We start from the raw sequence: 22,921 nt of genomic DNA on the forward strand, positions 1-22,921 counted from the left end.
ATGGAAAGTTGTTGCTTAAATCATTGAGAACTTGGCTCATAATTTACTCAGAGAAGGGTGTTTACAGCATTCTAGAATATATTCCATGTTAGAGAAGTTTTCACTTTCCAAGACATTTCATGATGAGAAAGAAGAGTTTTAGAAATTTACTTAAAAGTAAATACATATATTTTTAACTGAGAAAGAAAAGATTCTGAATACATTGTCAAAATGTATAAAGACACCTTTATCTATGATGTATGAGATATAAAGAATATCAAGGAGTAAAAGATATTATTCATGGTTTCTATATTTCTTATATTTTATATCAAGAATTATAAATTTCTGGCTAAGAGTCATATTTATGCAGAGAATCAAATATAATAGAAATTCTACTAGTTAGAAACATTTCATGTTTAAATATTAGTAGTCTTATTTTTGTCTATTGTTTTCTTTGATTTTTTTCTGTGATAAGTCTCTCTTACATATCTTTTGTTCTCTTATTAGTTCCAAGCACTTAGTACTTAGATTGATGGAAAGAAAATAAGGCAGTAACTCATATGATGTAGTAAAAAAAAGAGCTAAGATTCTCAGCCCTTAAAATTATCTCTGGATAGTAAGAACCTCAGAGAGAACCTCTTAGCGCAACTCTAGCAGAAGGAGTCAAAAAAGAAACCAAAATCTACATCACACATCCACGTAATTGGAAATTAACTGTAACAGGAAACTAAGAAAAATCTATTTGCAGGTGCACTCACCTCACAAACTGCTTTTAATTTGGCACATTCTTCTGGTATATAGCTGTAGTGAAGCAAATGCCATAGAATCATAACATTACGGATTCTCAAAATGTTTATAGTTCTCCCAAAGCAGCCACCCCTTTTCATGCAGTGTGGTTTACTCCACCACCAAGCATCTGGACTGACTGGAGTACACTGAGCTTTGCAATTCGAGTGAATCTACACCAACAAGCTTAGCCCAGGTTAAATGATATTAATACACCTCTCTCTGTAATACATGAGCTAAATTTGAAATGTTTTTTACAATTCAAACAATCATTCAGTTATGAACCCAGGCAAAATGCTAGGCATTAAACATAGATAAATTACCATGCAAAGCAAGATTCTTAATTTAAGGGCATGATTTGATCATGTCCCCAGATAAATCATTTATCTGATAAGTTTATTCACACCAAAGTTTATTTACACCAAAATAGATGGTACAAAACATCGAGGGAAGTATTTAAGTGTTTGGCTTTGTACTCAAACCAATATGAATTCAAGTCTTTTCTTTGCCAAAAAGCAGCTGTGCACCTAGTAAGTTCCTTACTGCACTGCACTATGTTTTTTCCGTTCACGAAGTAGGGACAATAGAACTTTAATTTCATAGGGTGGTTCTGAAGATGAAATATGACACTGAAAAATAGAATTCTGCCCTGTAATTTCCATTTTGCAAACACCAGCTATTTTAGCAATTATAGCAATTCATGAAAGAAAATTTTTAACAATGATGACCAGAAAGTGTTTAATGAAGATAGGATTTGAGTGGCATATCAAAATCAGAGAAGAGAAATCACGGGAGATTTCAGGATATGAAGCTTGAGTTTTAGAAATATTCCTAGATGAGAAAATTTGGAAAATCATTTTTATGTAAACCTGACTTCCAAGAAACATGAAATTTCTAAGTAGTGTATTTTTACTTATTTAAATTTAAACATGAGATCTTCATCTCATATGCACTTCTTGGAAAAAAAATTATCTGTAAGAGCTAATTAAGAAAATATTAACACTTCAGGAATAGGAAAGTCTAGGTAAAATAATTGGTTATAAGCATTAATTCTATTAATGTATTTCTACTCGTTTATCAGAATGTTGTTAGACAATTTTGTACACTATGTTATAAAATGTAAATTTTATGGATTATAATGGTAAAATAATATTAATGATATTAATAACTAACAATGTTGAAAGTGAGAAGAGGGAAATTAGGAAGAAATGTGAGATTTTAATGTCCTCAACTTTTGTATTATATTTCTATTTGAATCCATCTAAAACTAGAACACTATTAATAAAATATAATAATTCCAATTTAAATGCTTTTAAATCTTAACCAAGGGTAATATTTTTTAAATTATTATTTCCAATGTTTAAGGTAAAATTTTCAATATCACCTCATTAATATTTTTATTATTGTATTTAAGTAGAATTTATTCCATAGTACTTTCTGTAAAAATTATTTATTGTTTTATATTGTGATCTAGAGGATACATGGTAATATACCCATGTAAAAATTCATTTTGTTGTGTATTGAAAATTTTGCATTTTGTTGCATGTATTTGTTTTTTCAACATAAAAGTTTAAATAATAAAATAATTTTATCTCTTAAATGTATCTTTCTAATTGTCCATCTGATGTTTATAATTGTTATTTCAGGACAATGGGCTTTAGAATTTTTCCTTTATTATTTGTAATTTTCTTTACTACTTATCTTCTTTCTCTATAATAAATATTGCTTTTAAACACATGGAAAGGGGAAAAAACAAAACTCATGGGCCAAGGGTTCAGCTCAGTGGTTCTGCTGCCTGCCTTGAAAGCACAAGTTCGATCCCCGCTACCAAAACAATAAAACAAAACAAAATAAAAAACAACAAAACCCACACAAAGCTCTTCCCTTGATTTCATTCCTATTTTTCACTTAAAAATTATCTTTTTTCTCCAAATTCCATGTTAATTTGTGCTGCTTTTTAGAAATATCTTAGTATCAATAGGACACACATGTGTAAATACCAAATATTTTCTCTAGTGTGAGAAACTGAAAGTGTAAATAAGGACTAAAAGGTATAATAGATAATGTGAAATAGGAAGAAAAGGGGCAAAAGGGAAGGGGAAGTGGGAGGGGTAGGGGGAAGGAAAGAAGGGAATGGAATTAATATGAGAAAATGGAAAAATGGAAACAAAGTCTCTGTAAATAGGGAGGGATGGAGGGGTTGAAGGAAGGGCAGGGGAAGGGTGAAAAAATAAGAACCAAGAGAGATTATGTAAAGGTCCAAATTTCCAACGATGAATGTCATTATATTGTATACCTAAAATGTACCAATAAAAGGATATATAAATTATAAAAAAAACTTTAGAGATAAAAAAGAAATATCTTAGTGTCTTTTTTCTAGAATCATCTGTGTATATATATTTCATTTACCTGAGTAAAACTAGTATTTACGGTATGTAGCACATCTGATTACAAAGTTTAGCTGTTTACTTTCTTCAAAGCATAACTGAATAAATTGACAGGAGGTATGCTAAGGTATCAGGTATAAAACTTAAATACACAAATCACTTTAAATTACTTAGCAAATACCTTATAAGCATAAAGTTTTAACCATAAACTCAAAATAATTTATCTAATTATTCAAATATTGAAAGTTTAAATTCCACAAAATATTAATAAGCGTGGGGTGCAGTTTAATCAAACTACACAGGCTTTGTCTAGCTAATGGTTTCGTTCTCTTTTAACAATATCAAAGATAATCTCACATTTTGATTAAAATGCATTATCAATTTACTAAAAACTTAGAATTAAAATTGAGAATATTTGCTGTGCTATTCAACTACCTACCAAGTTTGAGTGTTTTAGAATATTAAAGGTCATCTTCCCATATTCTAAAGTACATAGTAAAATATTTCTCCTTTTTTGCCACAAGGTCTAATTCCCCCTTAGACATGCTCCTTTCACTCACATGCATTCTCTTTTCATTGATCAGCTTTTCTCCTCTGTTTTCATCTTCCACAAGTAAGACCCATTCTCTAAACTCCACATCTATTTCAGTCTCTTCAGATGAGTTACATCTTGATATTGTTTCTAAACTCTCTCATTTTTCTGCAAATAGAATAAGAGGATGGAGGTATTCCTGTCAGACATTAAGTGATTAGGAAATAATTACCCTTTACTGGGCTGTCAAGTAAGTTACTCAGCTGGATTTTAAACAAAATCATAGCATTATGTAGGATAACCAGTGTATCATATTTAGCCAAATTTCAGGTCAATTTTATGAAGGACTCTGTAACCAAAGTTCTGGAAGTCTACTGAAAACTTAGAAAAGGTAAAGTCAGCAATTATTTTAAATCAAATATGGCACCACTAAAAATAATATCACATAAAACCTATGACATTGAGAACATATACTCTAGAAGGATGAGGATGATACTTGTCTTTTTGGAATCTACATGTAATATTGCTTCAAATACTGTGAATATGTCATATGAAATGCAAGGTAGTGCAGTAAGAAAATAAATCAATCAGCCCACTCCCCCAGGAATGTGCCCACCAAGGCCCTGGATTCCTCTTGACCCTCCTCTGCTCCTTGCCTGTTTCCTGTGAGGCTGTACATAGTCCTGTTATTTCTTGTGGCCTATGAAACTGATTTATAATAAGCTCTTAAGAGAATAATATAAATGCAAAAAAAAAAAGAAATCAATCATGAAATCACTAGTAAATGAGAATATACTAATAAATAAATGAGATAGTATACAGACAATTATGGTGTAGATTGGTATACCCTTACAGGTAAAGGGCATAAAATATAACTAAAAAGATAAAAAAATGAAACCATTGAACAATTATTTGGCAGAGCAACATAGTATAAAACAATACTAGATGTAAGAGTCCAAGTTCTACTTTTCAGAACAAGAAACACATAGGAAAACATGAGACATAAATTACAAATAAAAACACAGTGAGTGGAAGGAAGTTGGTGGAAAAGGGCTCAGGACTGACTGACTTGACTGGAGGAACTATTGCTGGGCACTGAGGGATGCAGAGAAGAAAGCTGAGTACAAATTTTACAAAAAAATCTTGAAAGTTAATGTTACCGTAAGGTAAATGGCACATCTAGATAACATAGGAGCTATTTAAAATTTTTTAAACTTTTTTATATTCCAAACCAATTAATAAACCAACTGATCCTTTCAAATAATTAGGTCAGGGAACAAAGTTAAGACCAGTCATTAGCTGTTTCAATAGATTTAGATGGTCAGTTCAGTCAAAACGATCATTAAAAACAAAGTCAGTATTCCAATGAGAAAATAAGTGAAAGGAATTTCATGTTCCTTACATGGAATAATATTGTTGACTTCAAACTAACTGTAGCATATTTTGCATAAAATGAATATAATGATTTCATATGCTATTTAAATGGATATGAATAACAAATGCTTTCTAGAAAAATATGTTTTGTAAATTACTAAGCATTCAAAACTTAAAAAATTTTTAATATTGCATGTATTTCTAAAATATTTTAGTGTATTAAGACCAATTGACAAAAAGACCCATAATTTTAAATGTCAATGCAGATAACTATAAAGAAAAAAATTGTTATAATTACAATAAAAATACTTTAAAGTAGTAACCTCTACAAGGATTTTCTTTTAAACTAGGAAGAAAAACGTGTGGACTACAGATTGTCTGATAATTTTCAGAGGTTTCTCCTTACCCTATAAAAACATAAAGTTCAATTTATAGCTCATACTTCATTAGAAATTCTGGAAGATCCTAGTAAGGCCACTAATGAAATGTTTTCTGGTGTGCATATCTGTTCAGTCTGCACTTGAATTTTTCAAATAATTTACACATACTTATCAATGTATCCTATTGTTTTCAAAAACATTTTTATATCTAAAAGCAGTCCTATAATCTGCTATCGGCTGAGAACACTCAGCAAGATTAAGGCCATCAAAGCAGGACGTAGTAATGTTCAAAGAAGTCTTCCAACTCCCACTAGCAGAAATAAAGGATGTACAGCTCAGTCCTCAAAAAGCCCTTAATGTGTTGGAGGTAGGAGTAGGAGAGGTGAAGCACAGAGGATCTTAGGGCAGTGAAACAACTCTGTGATATTATAATAGTAGATACAAACCATTATAGAAAATGTTTGTCAAATGTACAAGATGAGCTCTAATGTAAACTCTGGGCTCTAGGAGACTACAATGTGACGATGTAAGTTCCTGTACCAATCAGTTGAAGATGCTGATAATGAGAGAGGTTATACATGTGTGAGACCATGAGGCATTTGGAAAATCCTTGTGTATTCTCCTCAATAGAAATATCAACCAAAAATTGTTCTTTGAAAAAGTCTATTAAAATAAGCTTTTAACTTTCCCAATGGAAACTTGATAACTACCTAGATAAAAAAGGATTTAGCAAAAGGCAGAATCAAATAGAATTTCACACTGAAAAGCAAGCAGCTATTACTTCAAAAATTTAAATTTTAAACTCCTCCAAGCTTATAAGATTATAAAGAAAATGTGTGAAGTTGGAAGAACTCAACTTAGGAATGTACATTAGAATCTGCTATCTGAACTTAATAAGTGAAAGAAGAATCAGTCTATTCTCCTACTAGGGCCTCACCTAACATGACAGATTAATAAAGAAGGGAGATAAAACTCATTTTATCTCCTAAGTAAATGCCTTCTAGAATTGGGAAGTGGCTGAAAACATGTAGGCCATCACCAATAAACTTATTCCAGGAACAAATTGAAAGTTCATTTGTAAATGCATGCATTGTAAATGCAGGCTAGGTTTTTATTTTAATAACATATATTTGTCCATGTAGGCACATCCATATAGACATTCCACTATCATAGTCATACTTCTAAATAAGAAAATAAGGTCATATCGCATTCATTATATGTTTCTTGACCTACTTTAAGTGTACAACTTCACGTTTAATAATATCAGTAAATTATAACCCAAATGGAATTTTATTCTTAGTAGTAACTAAAGTGAAAGATGGTCTAATCCTTTAAAATCCTTACATAAACATTTAGGTATTGGTCTATAAATATTCATTAATAGAAGTGTGGTCCAGGGTTGTTCTTATTAATTAGTTAATTCCCTATCATTAGACAATAAGCACTAAAAGCTTTATCTTAGCAAAGCTTGAATTGTCACAGAAGAGCTCGGTGAGGGTCTGAATTCTTCTCAAAGCCAGCAGGCTCACTTGATATGAGAAGGCATTTTTTTTTCTTCAGTGTTTTGGGTGCACTGACAACAAATGGAGATACCCGCCCTTCTTCCTAATAAATTCTGATTGGCAGCTCTCTTGTGCTGAGTGTGATCATATAGTGCCTAGTTCTGGCTGGCTCTGTCTGAAATAATGGACCATGCAGATCCAAAGGCTGCCTTGCCTTAAATGTTCTGCCATTTTATTATTGGCAAGAGAGAGAATTTAAATGGAATGTCAGTCAGATTTTATGTTTTTCTCTGCAGCTGTGAGCTTCAGCTAAATAATCTCTATCACCCAGATTTTTATGAATCCCATAATCCAAATTTAAATATTTCAATTTTCTCTCATATGAGTTTAGGGCCCCTTCTGTACAAAAAGCTGTGGTGGCAAGCACCACTTCTAACTCGTACGAGTGAACTGAATGCTTTTTTGGATGTTGTTCTCTTTTTAATTTTTATAAAATAGTCTCTAACTCATAAGAAAATGCTGTTTGTTAAAAAGACATGTATTTTCATTTAATTCTTATATTTTTATATTGGTTCTAATATCTCAGCTTCTTTAGAATAATAATAGAGACCAATTTAGCATAGGAAAATGGATAAAATAAACTCAAAGTTGCTCTCCACATTTAGCATACAATAGGGACATTTGTTTAATAGATTTGTGTATTTCTCATATTGTAATTTAAACATTTAGAATATATTTTTGTATGCATTTATCTGAAATAAGTTTGTTAAAATCCTTGATGTGAATTTTGACAATCTCTTTTTCATTGACTTTTTCCATCAGGTGCAAGGAACTATCTTCCCAGCTCCCAATTTCAACCCTGTAATGGATGCCCAAATGCTAGCGGGGGCACTCCAAGGATTTGGTAAGGCTGGGAATTTCTATCTTTTGTTGTCGTATTGCTTTTTTTTTTCCTAGGTGATTGTAAAATATCTGATATCTTACAAAAGGCAGATACAAGTTAAACAACAACAAAAAAAAACTGGGCAAAGAAATAGAGTAGGAATTTAAAAATAGAAAAAGTAATGGTGATCAGATTTGCCTTGTGAAATTGCAAATCTGATCTTGACATTTTTGCCTTAAAGTTTTAAAGGTCTCATGACTTAGTAAATGAAATCTGAAACAAAAAGCAACTTACTGTACTTACTCTAGGATGAATCATCCTTGCTGACCATTGTGTTTATCTGTTTTCCATTTTGTTTCTGTGGCTGTGTCCACTTCCAGCAAAATCAGACTTATGATTCTTCCAAGTGGCTCTGCTATTTTACATCTCTGTAAATTGGCCTAATAACCTTCCTGCTTAGAATGCTCCTTTCTTCCTTTGCCTACTTGTAACCCAAATCTCTCCAAGAGCCTGTTGAAATGAGGCTTCCTCTTCAAATCCTTCTCTGAGCACTCCAAGCAGCACTAGCTATTCATACCCTGGTCCAGCTTCCAGCCTCCTGTACTTCTCATCCCAGCTGCTGTGCCTGTATCTGTCTAACCTGCTGCCTGGACTGAGAGCCCTTGGAGCTTGGAGTTTGGCAGATAGGTGCTTAACAAATGCATGCTTATTAAATGAGATTAGAGTTTAGAAAAGGGATATCGAAAGAAGACAGGAGGAAAATTATTAGGTTTTTTTAAAAAGATTAATCTTTAAGATGTGATTTGGAACCCTTAAATATCCACCTATTTTCCTTAGGTGCCAACCATTTTAAGGAGACTTCTAGTGAGCATGAAGATAAACACAGAAAACATAAAAGAGATGCTCTTAAAACATGCAAAGCCTTTCATAAGAAAGCAAGCTCTTGACTTTAAAGACAAGGACGCCTTTAAGGAAACTGTACGTGTGGGTGTATATACACATCTGCATGAATGTCTGTATTTTATTCACTGGCAGTGTCCCTTAGGAAAACAATAAAGAACTTTAAACCTGCTCTCTGAAGTTGACATGAAGAGTTTGCAGTGCTTTCGTGGCTTTTAAAATATCAGTCATCACAATAAAAATATAGAGGCAAGATATCAAAAAGTTGTGGATTAACTTTTTCTTCAGGAGTGTAATTTCTGCTTTAAAACTACCAGTCAGAGCAATCTGTTCACTATTTTTGGTCTTTTCTCCTATTTCAATTTTCCTGTCATTGCAGTTTTAGGGTCAAAATATGGACTCATTTTGACCATTGTAATTTCTTGCTTGTCAGTGTTCTAGGCTGAAGGACTTCAGAAGGTTTTGATGGCAGAGTGTCCACTGTAGCATGTCCAAGCAAGAACAGGTTTGGTGTCCTTTAATACTCTATCCATCTTGATAACTTCAGCAAAGTGCAACTGAGAAAGACAATTACTGATGTTTTCCTTAGCTCTTGTATTGATTTGGAAAAATCTGAGAGCAAAAAAAAAAAAAAAAAAAACTAACACAAATAAAAATGAGCAGTTTAAATGAACATAGTCTTAAACTATATGAAAATTTATGGTACCAATATCAATCTAAAAGAGAACAGTTCTCAGGTAACATTCCTTAACAGTGCTGCCACTTCTCAATTCCCTGCCACTAGATGCTACTTGTGCATTCTTAGAACAACTATTCAGTACTTATTTTGTATCTACCAGTACATACAATTGCCAGGTAATCTCTGTGAGATCTGTGACAACTGGAATCATTGTTAACCTCCGTTTATAATATTTATGAAAAGATTGCACAGGTACAAATTAAGCTTTTCTTAAATGGTGCTGTGTACAGTGAATATCCATACCTTATTCTGCACCTTTCTCACTATTAAGTAAAATTCTACCTGTAGGATTTTGGAGATGCCCTGTATCAACTTGAGGAAATTCCCTTCTATTCCTAGTTTGCTGAGAAATCTTAATGGATATGGTAGTTTATCAAATGCTTCTTCTGTATCTGGACACACTCCTATAGTTTTGCTTCTTTTGACTATGAATGTGATAGACTACATTAATTGATTTAGAATGTTGGACCAGACTTGAGTACCTCTGTATTTCTTATGTACATTGTTATATTCATTTCCTAATTATTTGAAAATTTTTATGTATTTATTTATCAGAGATGTAGGTCAGTGGTTTTTGTTTGTTTTGTTTGGCTTTTTGTAATTTCTGTCTCTGCTTTTGGTATTAGGGTAGTACTGGTCTTATAGAATGAGAGACTTCTCATTCATTGCTTCTCATAGAAGCAGACTTCCTCTGCTTCTGTTTTCTGGAAGAGGTGATAGAACATTAGCATTTCTTCTTTAAAAGTTTGTTATAATTCACTAGTGAATAATTTATTTGTTCTTAGTGTTTTGATGGGCTATTAATTATTGTTTCAATTTCTCTATAGATATAGGATTGTTCAGATTGTCTACTTTTTCTTGAGTTTGAATACTTTGTATGCTTGAAGGAATTGATCCATTTCATCCAGCCTATAAAATTTGTGAGCATAGAATTGTCCATCTTTTTTTATTATGCTATTAGTATCCATAAGATCAATAGTGATGAGATAAATAGTGATCAGTGGTACCCACAAGATCAATAGTGATAGACTGGTTTTCATCTCTACTATTGATGTTTTGTATCTCTCTTTTCCTTAGCCTGGCTAAAGGACTGTAGAATTTACTGAGTTTTTGAAAGATCCAATTTTGGTGTCATTGATCTTTTCTATTGATTTTCTATTTTCAATAGAAAATATTTTTCTATTTTATACTCTAATTTTTATTGCTTTTCTTTTACTTTTTTTTTTTTTTTTTTTTTTTTTTGGTACCGGGGATTGAACTTAGGACCCTGTGCTTTCAAGACAGACGGTGGATCTTTTACTAATTTTTAGTACCATTTGTACATCTTTTCAATTTCCTAGACCTCATATCTTTCTTCTCTCATTTATGCATTCAGTATCATAAATTTACCTATAAATATGTTTGCTGCATCACACAAATTTCAATAAGTTGTATTTTCATTTGGTTTGATTTTTTAAAATTTGATATGAGTTATTCAAAAGCATGTTAGTTAACTTACACGTATTTTAGGGTTTCTAGTTAACTTACTGATTCTTAGTTGCTCATTTCTAGATTATTTCTTGTCTGGCTTGAAAGCATATTTTATATGGTTTGTTTATATTCTTTGAGTTTCTTACCATAGGTTTTATGGCCTAGAATCTGATCTATCTTAGTGAATGTTTTATGTGAACTTAAAAAGAATATATTTTGCTGTTGCTGCATTAGGTATTGTATTAATATAGGGGTCAACTCAATCCAGTTTATTTTTCTGGACACAAAGTAAACACAAAATGTAATATTTCTTCAGTTAGCCATTGTCAACAAATAAAAATTATATAACTTGAAATATTGATAGAAATGTAATTATGAATATGTTTAGAAAATAGAGTTTCTTTTCATATTAAAAAACTATGTTTTTGCTAAGGACTCTAGAAAAGAAAAACTCTCAAGTAAATCGGCAGATATAGCATGTTAGTGACAGAAAGATCACATTTTCAAAATTTATTCTTAACTTTATAGTCATATTAAAACATGATAAAATGTTTAGGAACCATAGAAAATCATTCTAAAATACCTCTGGAAAGATAAATAGACAAGAGCTGCAAAGAAAATAAAAAAATTAAGAGTAGTTGAGAAGAGTAGGTTGTGGATAATATGAACAGAATAAAAGCAAAAATATCCCAAAGATTATAATAATTTAATAAATATGATAACTATAATAAAAACACTGGAAGTAATTAAAAGATTTAATTTTTAATATATTCATTTTGGAATGTAGTTAACAGACTTCTCTACAATGGCTCAATCTTTTTCTTTTTTTTTTTTGGTAAGGCTCAATTTCTTTTGAGTCTGCAACTAGGCTAGCCCAACATGCCACATCCTTCCATTCCTTTTCAGAACCAGCTACTTTTCTCTCAGAAGCCAGTAATTCCAGTCTTTGGAGCTGATTCTATGCCTTCGTTCCTCCCTATACAGCTTTCAGACCATTTCTCTTGCTTCAGTAATACACTTTGAACTTCTCAAAGACATAGCCACCCAAGTAAGTCCCAGTTACCTGCCCTTTTCACTCATATTTCAGGACCATATTCATAGCTTCCCTGTGATCCTAAGACCACCCAGGACAGATTTAATTTCCAAAATGATGATTTGCTTAGCATTCTAAATTTCCAGTTTATTTTTCTGTCTGCCTTAAACATCTCGTCTTGTCAAAGGAAAATGACCAGATGAGATTAGACTTTATTCAAACTATCGCAAAAGGGATCAAGAGAGGAGAGAGACTGAACTCAACTCCTCTGGAGCAGAATGTGGAGAAGTTATTAAACACAAGCTATTAAGCTGGTGGAAGAGCAGTAGAGGATGTCAGGATGGTAGTGGATCTTGGTGAAGGTGATTAGACAACCTGTAGTTGCTCATCAGTACTTAACAAAGCTTGGCTCCTTCTCTCACTCAGTCCCTAGAAGACAGAGACTCTAGCTTTCTTGATGATAACATTTCAAAGGAATGGCCTCCAGATCTTTGAGAAACATTTCTGGTTTGTAAATCTGGCACAAGGGTGAGAGAAATTGTGCATGTCTAAGATGTAAAGAATGTACAAAAGCAAGTTTTGAAAAAATTATTGCCTTTAGAAAGAACAAGTCAGAGGATGTAATTAGGCAAAAAACCTGTCTGTATTTTAGTCAAGCTGAGTGAAAAGTTAAGGTCTTTTTAGTCACTCTACTGTGACCATAATTACAGTGAAATGCATCTAAACTTGCTGTGCATTAAGATACCCGGTTAGATCAGTGTGATGATATGATACGAGATATGACAATGACATGACATGATGAAGTGGAGGATGGACAACCAAAAAGCAGAACTTATATGTGTCAGGTAAAAGGGCCGAAGACCAAGACCAGACCAGGCCACAACAAGCCTTTATTAGGGGAATAGATCTGCCGGGCTGTCTCTGAACAAAGGAGAGACAAAAGCAATATGGCTGGGGCAGGGAGAGTCTTTTATAGAGACTGGGGTGGGGCTTGTAGGGGCTGAGGCGGGGTTGAGTGAGGTAGTGACTAAGGAATGGAGGAGCCGGTGATGTCACTAGGTGGTAGGAGGTGAGCAAGTATTAGGTTACTGTCTAGGTTGGAACAGGGGCATGCTGGGAAGAAGGGTTTGTTCTTTGGTGGGAGCAACCATCTTGGCATGATGTCACACAGGGGAGGGGGCAAGGCACCATAGGAAGAGGGCAGCTACTGTACTTAATAGCTGCTGAGGTGGTGGGAGACCTATCATTCCAGGCTTTTGTTTTATGACAGTTGGGCGAAGGTCTCTTTTTCTGGAGCTGCTTCCTGCTGACAAGGGGCGAAGATCGGGGCTAGACCTGGATCTGATGAGGCCCGTGGCAAGTGGGGACCTCTTCCTTTTGCCATACTGGCTGGTTCCCTGCCATGATGAACTCTGTGGCTGTCTGGCTGGTGAATGCCCTCAATCGTTTCTGCAAGAAATTTTGAAAACAGCGAACCAGGCACTGTCCAAAACAGAGAATTAAACAGATAATACTGAGGGGTCCCAAGAGTAGTAATAGCCAGGTGAGCCATGAGCTCCAGGAACCAAACGTACCCCACTATTGATTAGTACCTTGGGGGGCATATCTATCTGGCCCATTGAGTTTTAATTTTTTTCATTTGACATGTAATTTTTTATTTATTATTTACATAGGTTTTACAGAGACAGCTGGATGTTTAGGGGCTCATTTGTTATAGAAGTAAGAGACTGTTATGGAAGAGATCATAGCTCCTGATCTAAGGGCCCATGTGTCATGTCCTTGCTCTTAGAGAATGAGTGGAAAAGTGATAAACACAATTTATATAATCTTTATAATCCTTTTTTGGGGGGGGAATATAAAAGGTGTATGTAACTGAGCAAATGTCTTTTGGAGGCCAACATACCGATGAGTGTAGTGTTACTATGAACCTGACTTCTTTAAATTCAAGGCCAGGAAAGTTTTATTCCTGTATCTCTCAGTTTTTGGAGGCCTCCTAGATATATTTAAAAATAAAGAGAACTGATAACCTCAACAAGGACACTGGACGACTTAAGGTGATCAAGTGTAGCATAAAAGGCTTGATCTTTTTAGACACGGGTAGGTATCCAGAAAGTATGAGCACAATGAGAAGAGGCATCATAAACAGAGAACAAGGATGTACATTATTTTAAAAGGAATAAATCTTGTAGCTGCTTGGTATAGAACTTATCCTGACTGTGGCTGACAAGCACGTGATTTTTTCTCAATACTCTTACTTTATGGTTTTTTTTTTGATCATTACACGAAAGTTAATTAGTTATCACAGAATCAGAAAAACACTTATCTAAAAGGAGAGATCTGGAGACCAGTGGTTTCTAGGATTGGTTACCTGTAAATAACTTCTTTTAATTTTTTTTGAAAAGAATCTGTACACACTTGTAGCTAATTAATGATTTTTGCTTCTATTTAGTACCCAAAGTTTTGTCTTTTTGAAATGGCTGTGTCATGAGTGAACCAAAAGATTTTAATGGGTGGGCTATGTCTTAATTTTTCTGAAGTCTAGCTTTATTATTATGTCATTGTTTTGTGCCTCTTTTGGTTATTTTTTCTGCTGGGTGTTTAAGACCAAGTTAAAGTGAGACCTGTGTCAATCAATATGAACCTCTTGTTATCTATTAAGGTCAGTTAAGTCTCCCCAGGCCATTACTTTGGAACCATGCATAGTGCCTCTCTGCTTCTCTGTCAGTGTCAGCCATCTGGATGGGTTATGGCCTTGTTTGACCAAGTTGCTTTCAGTGAAAGCAGTGGAGAGTTTTTTCTTGGTGACCCTCCTTTGGCACACAGTACATTGTCCTCTGGTGTCCAGCAATCTCCCAGGTTAGGAGGTTGAGTGACTTACCAAAGATGTAGGACCCTGTAGAGAAGGTTCCCTCATGTCCTGGAACTTTGTTGACCTTGAGGGGCCAGGGCCAAAATATTGGCTGTCCTCATAGCCCAGTTACCTTTTAGTTTTGGTCTCCAAACTTTAGTTGTTGAACACCCAGAAGAGAAGGTCAATAGCGTTAGCATTGTAACAAGAATAATGAACTTAACTATTATAGTTTTACCTGAATAACAAACATTTTGGAATTTAAAATATAGAGAACTGTTACTGTCATCAGTCATGGTTGTTTTTTAGTAGTTGAGTTCCTGTAGAATATTAACAGAAAAAGAACCACAAATAATATTTTAACATGACAATTATGATGACTTTACCTTTGTAACACATTTAAATGTCCATCTTGATATAAAATAGCCATCATTAAATGTACTCATTTTTTTTAAAACACCAAAAGTTTTTACCTAAATTATCTTTTAAAAAAATAAATAAATAATCTTTTGATAGGATACCATCTAAAGAAAATACCCCATATATGTATCTGTTATCATAAATAGCTAGAGTGTATGAAAAGGCAAATACCTGAATCAAAAAGAGGTTATTATCATAAACAAATATTAGAAAACCTGTACAGTAAGAAAGTATAAATACATTTAGTACACTAGAAAAAATAAAACCTTGTTATTGTTGTTTTTTACAGGATATTTAGTCCTTTGAAAATGGCCAGTGTAAGCACACCATAATAACATATTTAGAATTTATCCCTTTGATGACAATTGATATAAACAGTATAATAATATATTTAAATAATATTTATTCCTGTAAGTCTTTTATAAGGCTATGAAAACTATTGGGTCAGTCTCTTGTAAGATGAAAACTGTTGAGGTCCCCCTAGTGAACAAAGACTGGAAAATATTTCCATGCGGCCGCTCCTTTGTTCACCAAGGGGAGCATGCCTTGAACTTAATAACCTTTATCTATAAATAAAACAGCTGTAGGATTGGACAAAAACAAAGATATAAGACAATTTCTAAAACTAGAGTGCACTCAAATATATTTAGCCCAATGGAATTATAATCTCTTTATAATTTTAGGTTTATAATTATAAATAAGACTATTTAAAACTTTTTGTAAGTCAATTAACAGAGATCTCTTGTAGAATTAAAATCAGAAGGAATGAAACCTCTATTCCTGTAAACCTTTTATAATAAACTTGAAACCAACAAGTAAACATATATTTTCTTTATAAATCACTTTCGCACACCTTCTTGATGTACTTAGGCCTTTTGGTCTTGTCCTGCTAATAAGACAAACATATAAAATCCTTTTATATCAAAAATATATCTTTTACTTATAGCTTTTTAAATATTTTGTCTCCGACTCACTATAAACATTTTATACTTTTGTCCATCATTATCTCATCCCTAGTGGTCTTTGTTAAGTAAATAAAGTTCTAATTCCTGTTTAATGGTTAGACACAGGTGGTTTCTGTCACTGATTACAGCCCTAAACACATGACAATTAAGGCACATATATCACAAGTTTGTTCAAGGATTTTCACTTCATTTTTTTGGTTAGGATGTTATCTATAGTGGAGCTACAAATCAAAGAAGCTATATAACCTTCACTTTGAACAGCAGAAGCAATGGGCTAATGCAAGTTTTTAAAGGGATACACTACTTAGTTTGCTTCCACAACTACTTTAATAGCTAATCTATTAAGCTTTAAAACTTTTTCTTATCAACAGAGTTATAAAGTGGGGGAGGTATGAGCGGTGAGTGATCGGCTCAGGCTAGGAGTACTTGAGAAGAACAGGTTTGACAGAGGGAGGGTTAAGAGCATAGGTAGAAAAGGCTTGTATGTAGGGGATTTCTGACCATTTGCCATTGCACTGACAGAAGTTGTGTAAATCACACAGTATGTTAAAATTGAAAGTGCCATTTTTGAGGCGTGGAAACCCATTATCTAATTTATACTGAGGCCAAACCTGATTACAATAGAAAACAAATCTTTTTGGCCTAAAGTCTGGTCCCAACAATCCGAGGGGTTTGAGTTGTGCCAGAAGGCAGCCCAGAGGCGTTGAGGGGCGGGGTTTGGATTGTTGGGCCCCCTGATTAGAGCGGGTGAGGAGGAGGCAGCCCCTGGGGAGAAAGACAAAGGGGAGAAGCATCCTTGTCTCCTTTGACAATCTCCGAGTGAGTCTCCCAGAGGGAGAGAACGAGAGGAGGCGGGCCGATGGGACGTCTCCCAGGGGCACGGTCCTGGGCCCAGAGGCCGTGGGGGTTTCTCTGACCAAGCGCTTGGATTTCTGAGAAGTCCCCGGAGGGAGAGAGAATGAGACAGAGAACCCGACGAGAGGGAGGCTGAACTCCCTACTCACCCAGACATTGGTGACCGGTGTGGATGTGTAGCGTCAGCAATGGCAAAGGTAGAAAGCCCCGGAGGGTCCTGGCAACGGCAGATAGGTCCGTTGGAGATGGCCAAAAGGTCAATCAACCCCGTCCTGCGGGGGATCGTCCCTTAATGGACCATCTACCATCCGAGTCACGGCACCAGAAATGTCAGGTAAAAGGGCCGAAGACCAAGACCAGACCAGGCCACAACAAGCCTTTATTAGGGGAATAGATCTGCCGGGCTGTCTCTGAACAAAGGAGAGACAAAAGCAATATGGCTGGGGCAGGGAGAGTCTTTTATAGAGACTGGGGTGGGGCTTGTAGGGGCTGAGGCGGGGTTGAGTGAGGTAGTGACTAAGGAATGGAGGAGCCGGTGATGTCACTAGGTGGTAGGAGGTGAGCAAGTATTAGGTTACTGTCTAGGTTGGAACAGGGGCATGCTGGGAAGAAGGGTTTGTTCTTTGGTGGGAGCAACCATCTTGGCATGATGTCACACAGGGGAGGGGGCAAGGCACCATAGGAAGAGGGCAGCTACTGTACTTAATAGCTGCTGAGGTGGTGGGAGACCTATCAATATGATAGGTGAAAGAAACTATACTCCATACAAAGCATGATAGGTTCACACCAGCCCTTGAAAGTTTGCAGATACCTTGCACTTTCATGATCTCTTTCTCTATTATGCCTCCTTTCTCTGGAAATTCTAACAACAGCCTTGCTTTCAAATTACATATTCATTTAAGCCACAGCTCTGTAACTGTGCAGCATGAAAGACATGGTGTCCATTTATCATTCATCAACTTGAAAATCAGAGAAGCCTTTTTTGGTATAGTATGATAAGTAGCTGAATAAAGGATCTAATTCCTTACTTCTAATTCCCTAATTCCAGGGAAGTAAGGAATTAGAATTATTACTAAAGATTTATTATTAAATCTTTAGGAATGTCACCAGTTAGTATGGGTTCTTGCTTAAGTGATAATAGAAGTTAAAACCAAGACAGCACTGTTCATTTATAGGAAAAGGGTTTAACTGGAGAGTATGAGAAAATGGAGAGGTGACTTTAACTTGAGAAAAAAACTCAATGGGACACAACTTTAACACAGAAGATCAGGCCAGGTGTCCTAACAACAAAAGACAGAGGTCAGCTTATGTGGGATTGCTTACGTTGGCTAGGATCTGGTTGATTATCTCCTCAGTTCTGTTTTTGCAGCTCTGGAGAAGTCCTTATGGCTTGAGGAGTCAATGCAGTCTTTATGAGATGATCGTTTATGTTTGAGGGACAGTTTTGGTTTGGCAGAGGCTCTGCTGACACCCAAAGTGATTGCAGATTCAGTGAAATGACGGGAAACTTTTAGGTGCCCATTGCAAGGAATGAAAGTTGGAGATGAATGTCCCTGAAAATCTTTTATCTTGATGTCCTCAGTCTCAATGGGGCATGAAATGGGTTATATACATTTAGGTCAAGTAAAACTTGTAGTATCGGTTTTTAGACAGATATTCCTTAAATGTCAAATATCCCTATATGGAGAGCTAAGTAGGCATCTGACTCAAAGGTTGAAAGTGACAATAGAGACAGACCCACAATGAAGGCAGATATCCCCAATGTATTCAGTCACCTTTCCTATTCTGGGACCAAATGCTCGACACTCACAACTTAAAGGAGGAAATGGTCATATGATTTCAGAGATTTCAGTTCATGACCAGCTGGCTTCAAGGCAGAAATATCATACAGAAATATGATATTTGGCAGAGCAAAGCTGCTCAGTACATGGTGGTCCAAAAGCAGAGCAGGGAAAGTGCCAGAGAGGAAGGGACCAGGAATAGTTTCTAAGGTCCAACTTCCACCATCCATTCAGACACACCCAAAGTGTGAACCAGCAATTCCCTAGATAGTTCCCAAGCCAATCAAGTTGACAATTAAGCTTAAACATCACAACAAGCTTTATCCTGTTTTAGTTAGCAACTGGGTATCTGAATGCTCAAATGAAGAGTTCCTGCTTTTTATTCCCTGTCTACTTTCCAAGAAAGCATAAATCATGATTTTAATGAGTAACGGGTTAAGAGCCCCTCAGTTAGTTTGCTCTTTCTGTGATGATCTCCAACAGTTTTATTTTCTCATCTAGTTTATTCTTGGACATGCTGTGGCAAAAGCTTCCTGGTTGTAATGATGGCCCTGGTTTGTGAGGTCATGAGCTTGTCCAGGTGAGGAGGTAGGGAAGAATGCATACTATACTTTTAATCAGCACCAGGTCCTGAGTTAAAGCCCAGGAATGTAGCTGCCCTTTGTCCTCATGGTCCTCTCTGACTGTCTCAGGAAGGGAGCCAATTTACAGTAATAGTACTGAAATGAGAGACAGGAAGAATCCAGGCTTCATCAAGCATTGCTATGTGATTTCCAATTTTAGTTAAAATTGCTCTCCGCTCCTATCAAGGATAGTGCTTGCACATTGGTTTTGATCCTTAAATAACAGATTCTCCCTAACTCTGAGTAGTAACTTTACTGATCTTCCAACATTATTCTTTCCAGACTGTGACAAAGACATGCTGATTGACATTCTAACACAGCGCAGCAATGCACAGAGAATGATGATTGCAGAGGCCTACCAGAGCATGTATGGCCGGGTAAGGACTATGTATCTTGTCCTCTTTCAAGGACAAGCTCCTGAGCACTAACAATACTCTCAGGGAACTGGAACCATTATATTTGTCAATCTTTCAGATCGCAAAGATTTCAGGACTCATATACTAGAAATAGTCCATAGCTTCTTACATATTTTAAGCAATATAAATATATCATAAATGTGTGTGTGCGTGTGTGTGTGCGTGTGTGTGTGTGTGTTAAGGTACCTTCATAATTACAGTGACCATCAGTCCTTCCCAAAATCATACAGCATCTCAAAAAGAAAATATTTGATAACCAAACACTGCTAGTTGGTCCAATTAGGCTAAAAGTGAAATGTTATGCTCGAAACACCTGTGTGCCAAACTTTAGGGAAGGCATAGAAGGGACTAATGATCACCAGGTCAAAAAATAACATTTTTTCCTGGAATTCTCTGCAGGTCCTCATCTAACTCTCCACCAAAGTGAATTCTCCACTAGCTTTTCTTCTCAACAGCAGGCAGGTAAAGAGACCATTAAAAAAGAATGACAGTTTAAAAATAGCTTAAGGCAATAAAACTATCCATAGTGTTTTAAAGTAATCACATTCTAATTCCAAAGCAAGTACCATTAAATATTCCTTGCTTTTGTTATGCATTTAAACCACAAATTCAGAACAAAAACTCTTCAGGCCAAAAGGACCAGAAATAGCAATTATTTTGTCAAATGAGCATTATCAATGAAACACTATCATAAAACTTTCTTTATAGAGTTTGTCCATATAAATTTACTCCATCTCAAAGCCTGTCTTTGAACTATAACATATGAAATAAGATAGTCTTCTGTATTAGAATGAATTTATAATACAGAAAGCCACTACTAATGGTGACTTTAATTGAATTATGCTCAAAAAGGAGACCAGTTAAACCATTTTTTCCACATAAAACTGTTACCTTAGCTTATGTTCCTGTGACTTCAACATTAACTTCCTTTAAAAAAAGAATGAAAAGTTGTAGAAGATGTATCATTGGTACTCTCATATGCTTTTAATATCCACAGGATTAAAGGGGATTTTTTTCTGTAAAGTTGTTAACTCAAAGGTTTACATACATCTTTGCTATTATATAGCTCATTAATTTAGGCTAAAGCATTACTTTATCAAGCTCTATAAAACTAGGCTAAAGCAGATTTAAAATAATTAAGAAATGAAGTGCTTGCACTCAAGGGATTTAAAATCCATTAAAGAACTTGTACTGGAATGAAGCACTTTTTACTCTACACATAAGGTCTCAGAGTTTGTTAAGCCCTCACTTTTACTGAATAATCCACATGTGTTGGAGAAATTTAGCTGATCAGTACATTGCACACACTGGAAGGCAGGAAGCCATGCTTTCCTCAGTCCTCTGAAATCTCTTGCTATTCAATCAATCATCAAATGTTAATAATTATTTCCTCTCACATTTCTCTCTTTTTCCTCACTTATCCAGGCTTGATTAGGATCTCCATCCTTTCATGCCCACACCAATGCTGCAATTCCTCACTGGCCCCTGCAACCCCTAGTCCCACCCACTCCAGTTCACCATCCAAACTGAAATCAGAACAAGCCAAATACAATTTGAACATGTTACTTTGCCACGTTAGTACCTGCAAGTTTACCCCATTCCTCTCTCATGGATATACATATGTCCATGGAACAAACCCAAACACCTTCCCAGGGCAGATAAGCCTTGCTGCCCTCATCCCTGCTCTGCATCTTTATCTGTGTCTTCCTTCCTACTCACCTTCAGTGTCACCTTCCTACTCACCCCCCAGTGGAAGTATTTGTAGTTCTCCAAAGTAACCTGCCCCCTTCTTTTGGTCATGGCATCCCATCCATGCTTAATGCTTGATTTGCCATTCCTCAGGCTGTACATCTTCCCAGACAATGGACACCACACCAGCTCCAATGTCCTCATCTCCAGTGGGCTGGATGTGTGCCCTCAACTCACACTTTCTGCAATTTCCTTAAAGTACCCAATGACACATCCTTGAGCTTGTTTGAATGTTTTTCCCATTACCAGATTCCCAAAATGAGAATGTTAGGCATGAGAGTCTTAAGGATTCTGCAGATCAAGCATTCAATTTCTACAAGATTTAAGAGCAAGCCAATAGCCATTTTTCAAAACTGATGTACTGGTAAGTTGTATCAGGAAAACAAGTTTTAATCACCAAGAGGCTCTTCCCCTTCCCAGAGTTTCCAATGAGCAAACTATCTGCCAGAGAGACTTGTGGTTAAAACTAATAACTAGGATTATGGGGCCCAGAGCAGGACCACTTCCTTACTTGTGTCTCTTTCCCAATGAAGACCATTCCTTCTAGTAGTTACAAGCACCTGTAGAAGCAACAAATAAACCCAAGTAAATTCAACTTTGAAAGTTACAATAATAGTATAGTATAATGAGTCCAAAGGCCTCCAAACACAAAATCAATCCTCTGACTTTGCTTCTCTACTTCAAATCTTGCTCAAATCCATCATGTGAACTTGGGTGTACTTCTACCAATCAGTCCAGTAGAACAGTGACATAGACATCTATATACAACAAATGCATAAAAACTTGAATCCATCTGTTCTCCTCGGTAACCCACCATAGTCAGACAAGTACACATGTCCTTTCGGGCACAATATGGAATAGGAATAGAAAGACCTTGGATCTTGACTGTGCATAGCTGTTGCTAGTTGCTATTTTCCTAAAAGCAGAATTTGGGATGAAAGGAAGGGAAAGATGGAGGCATGAGGGACAGAGCAGGTCTGCATCAGTACCAAGACATATTTATTTCCTGTGAAAGTTTGCATATCTTAATCCAATGAACTTCCATTATTTTTGGTCTATGCAAAGTTGTTTCTCAGGTGGCAAATTCATCATACTACACCAGATGTTTCAACTTTGTGGAATCTTGAATCTGCAATTTTAGCTGGTCACAGACAAGGGCGGTTTTTCCCTTTATCTGACTTGGCTTTGACTCATACACGGCAATTTTTTAAAGAGTTACAATTAGAATGGACTTTATGGTATTAATAGACTTGGAAGTCTGAATGAAAAGGCCAAAGTTTTGTCTCATGAGACTTAGAG

General features: G+C 35.5%; 1 protein-coding gene across 1 annotated transcript in view; it reads left to right on the forward strand.

Annotated features, from left to right (window-relative positions):
• The window catches only part of Anxa10 (annexin A10), a 73,354-nt gene that overhangs the window by 12,975 nt on the left and 37,458 nt on the right, over window positions 1-22,921 (forward strand). The window contains exons 2-3 of the mRNA XM_004874611.3: window positions 7,763-7,844; window positions 19,740-19,834. Of these exons, the coding sequence (XP_004874668.1) occupies window positions 7,763-7,844; window positions 19,740-19,834 (177 nt within the window). The remainder of the gene's footprint in view (window positions 1-7,762; window positions 7,845-19,739; window positions 19,835-22,921) is intronic.

This window comes from Heterocephalus glaber, unplaced genomic scaffold, assembly GCF_053883595.1.
Source record: "Heterocephalus glaber isolate CG9 unplaced genomic scaffold, H.glaber_assembly_v1.0 deba00001461, whole genome shotgun sequence".
In the NCBI taxonomy this organism is placed as follows: domain Eukaryota; kingdom Metazoa; phylum Chordata; class Mammalia; order Rodentia; family Bathyergidae; genus Heterocephalus; species Heterocephalus glaber.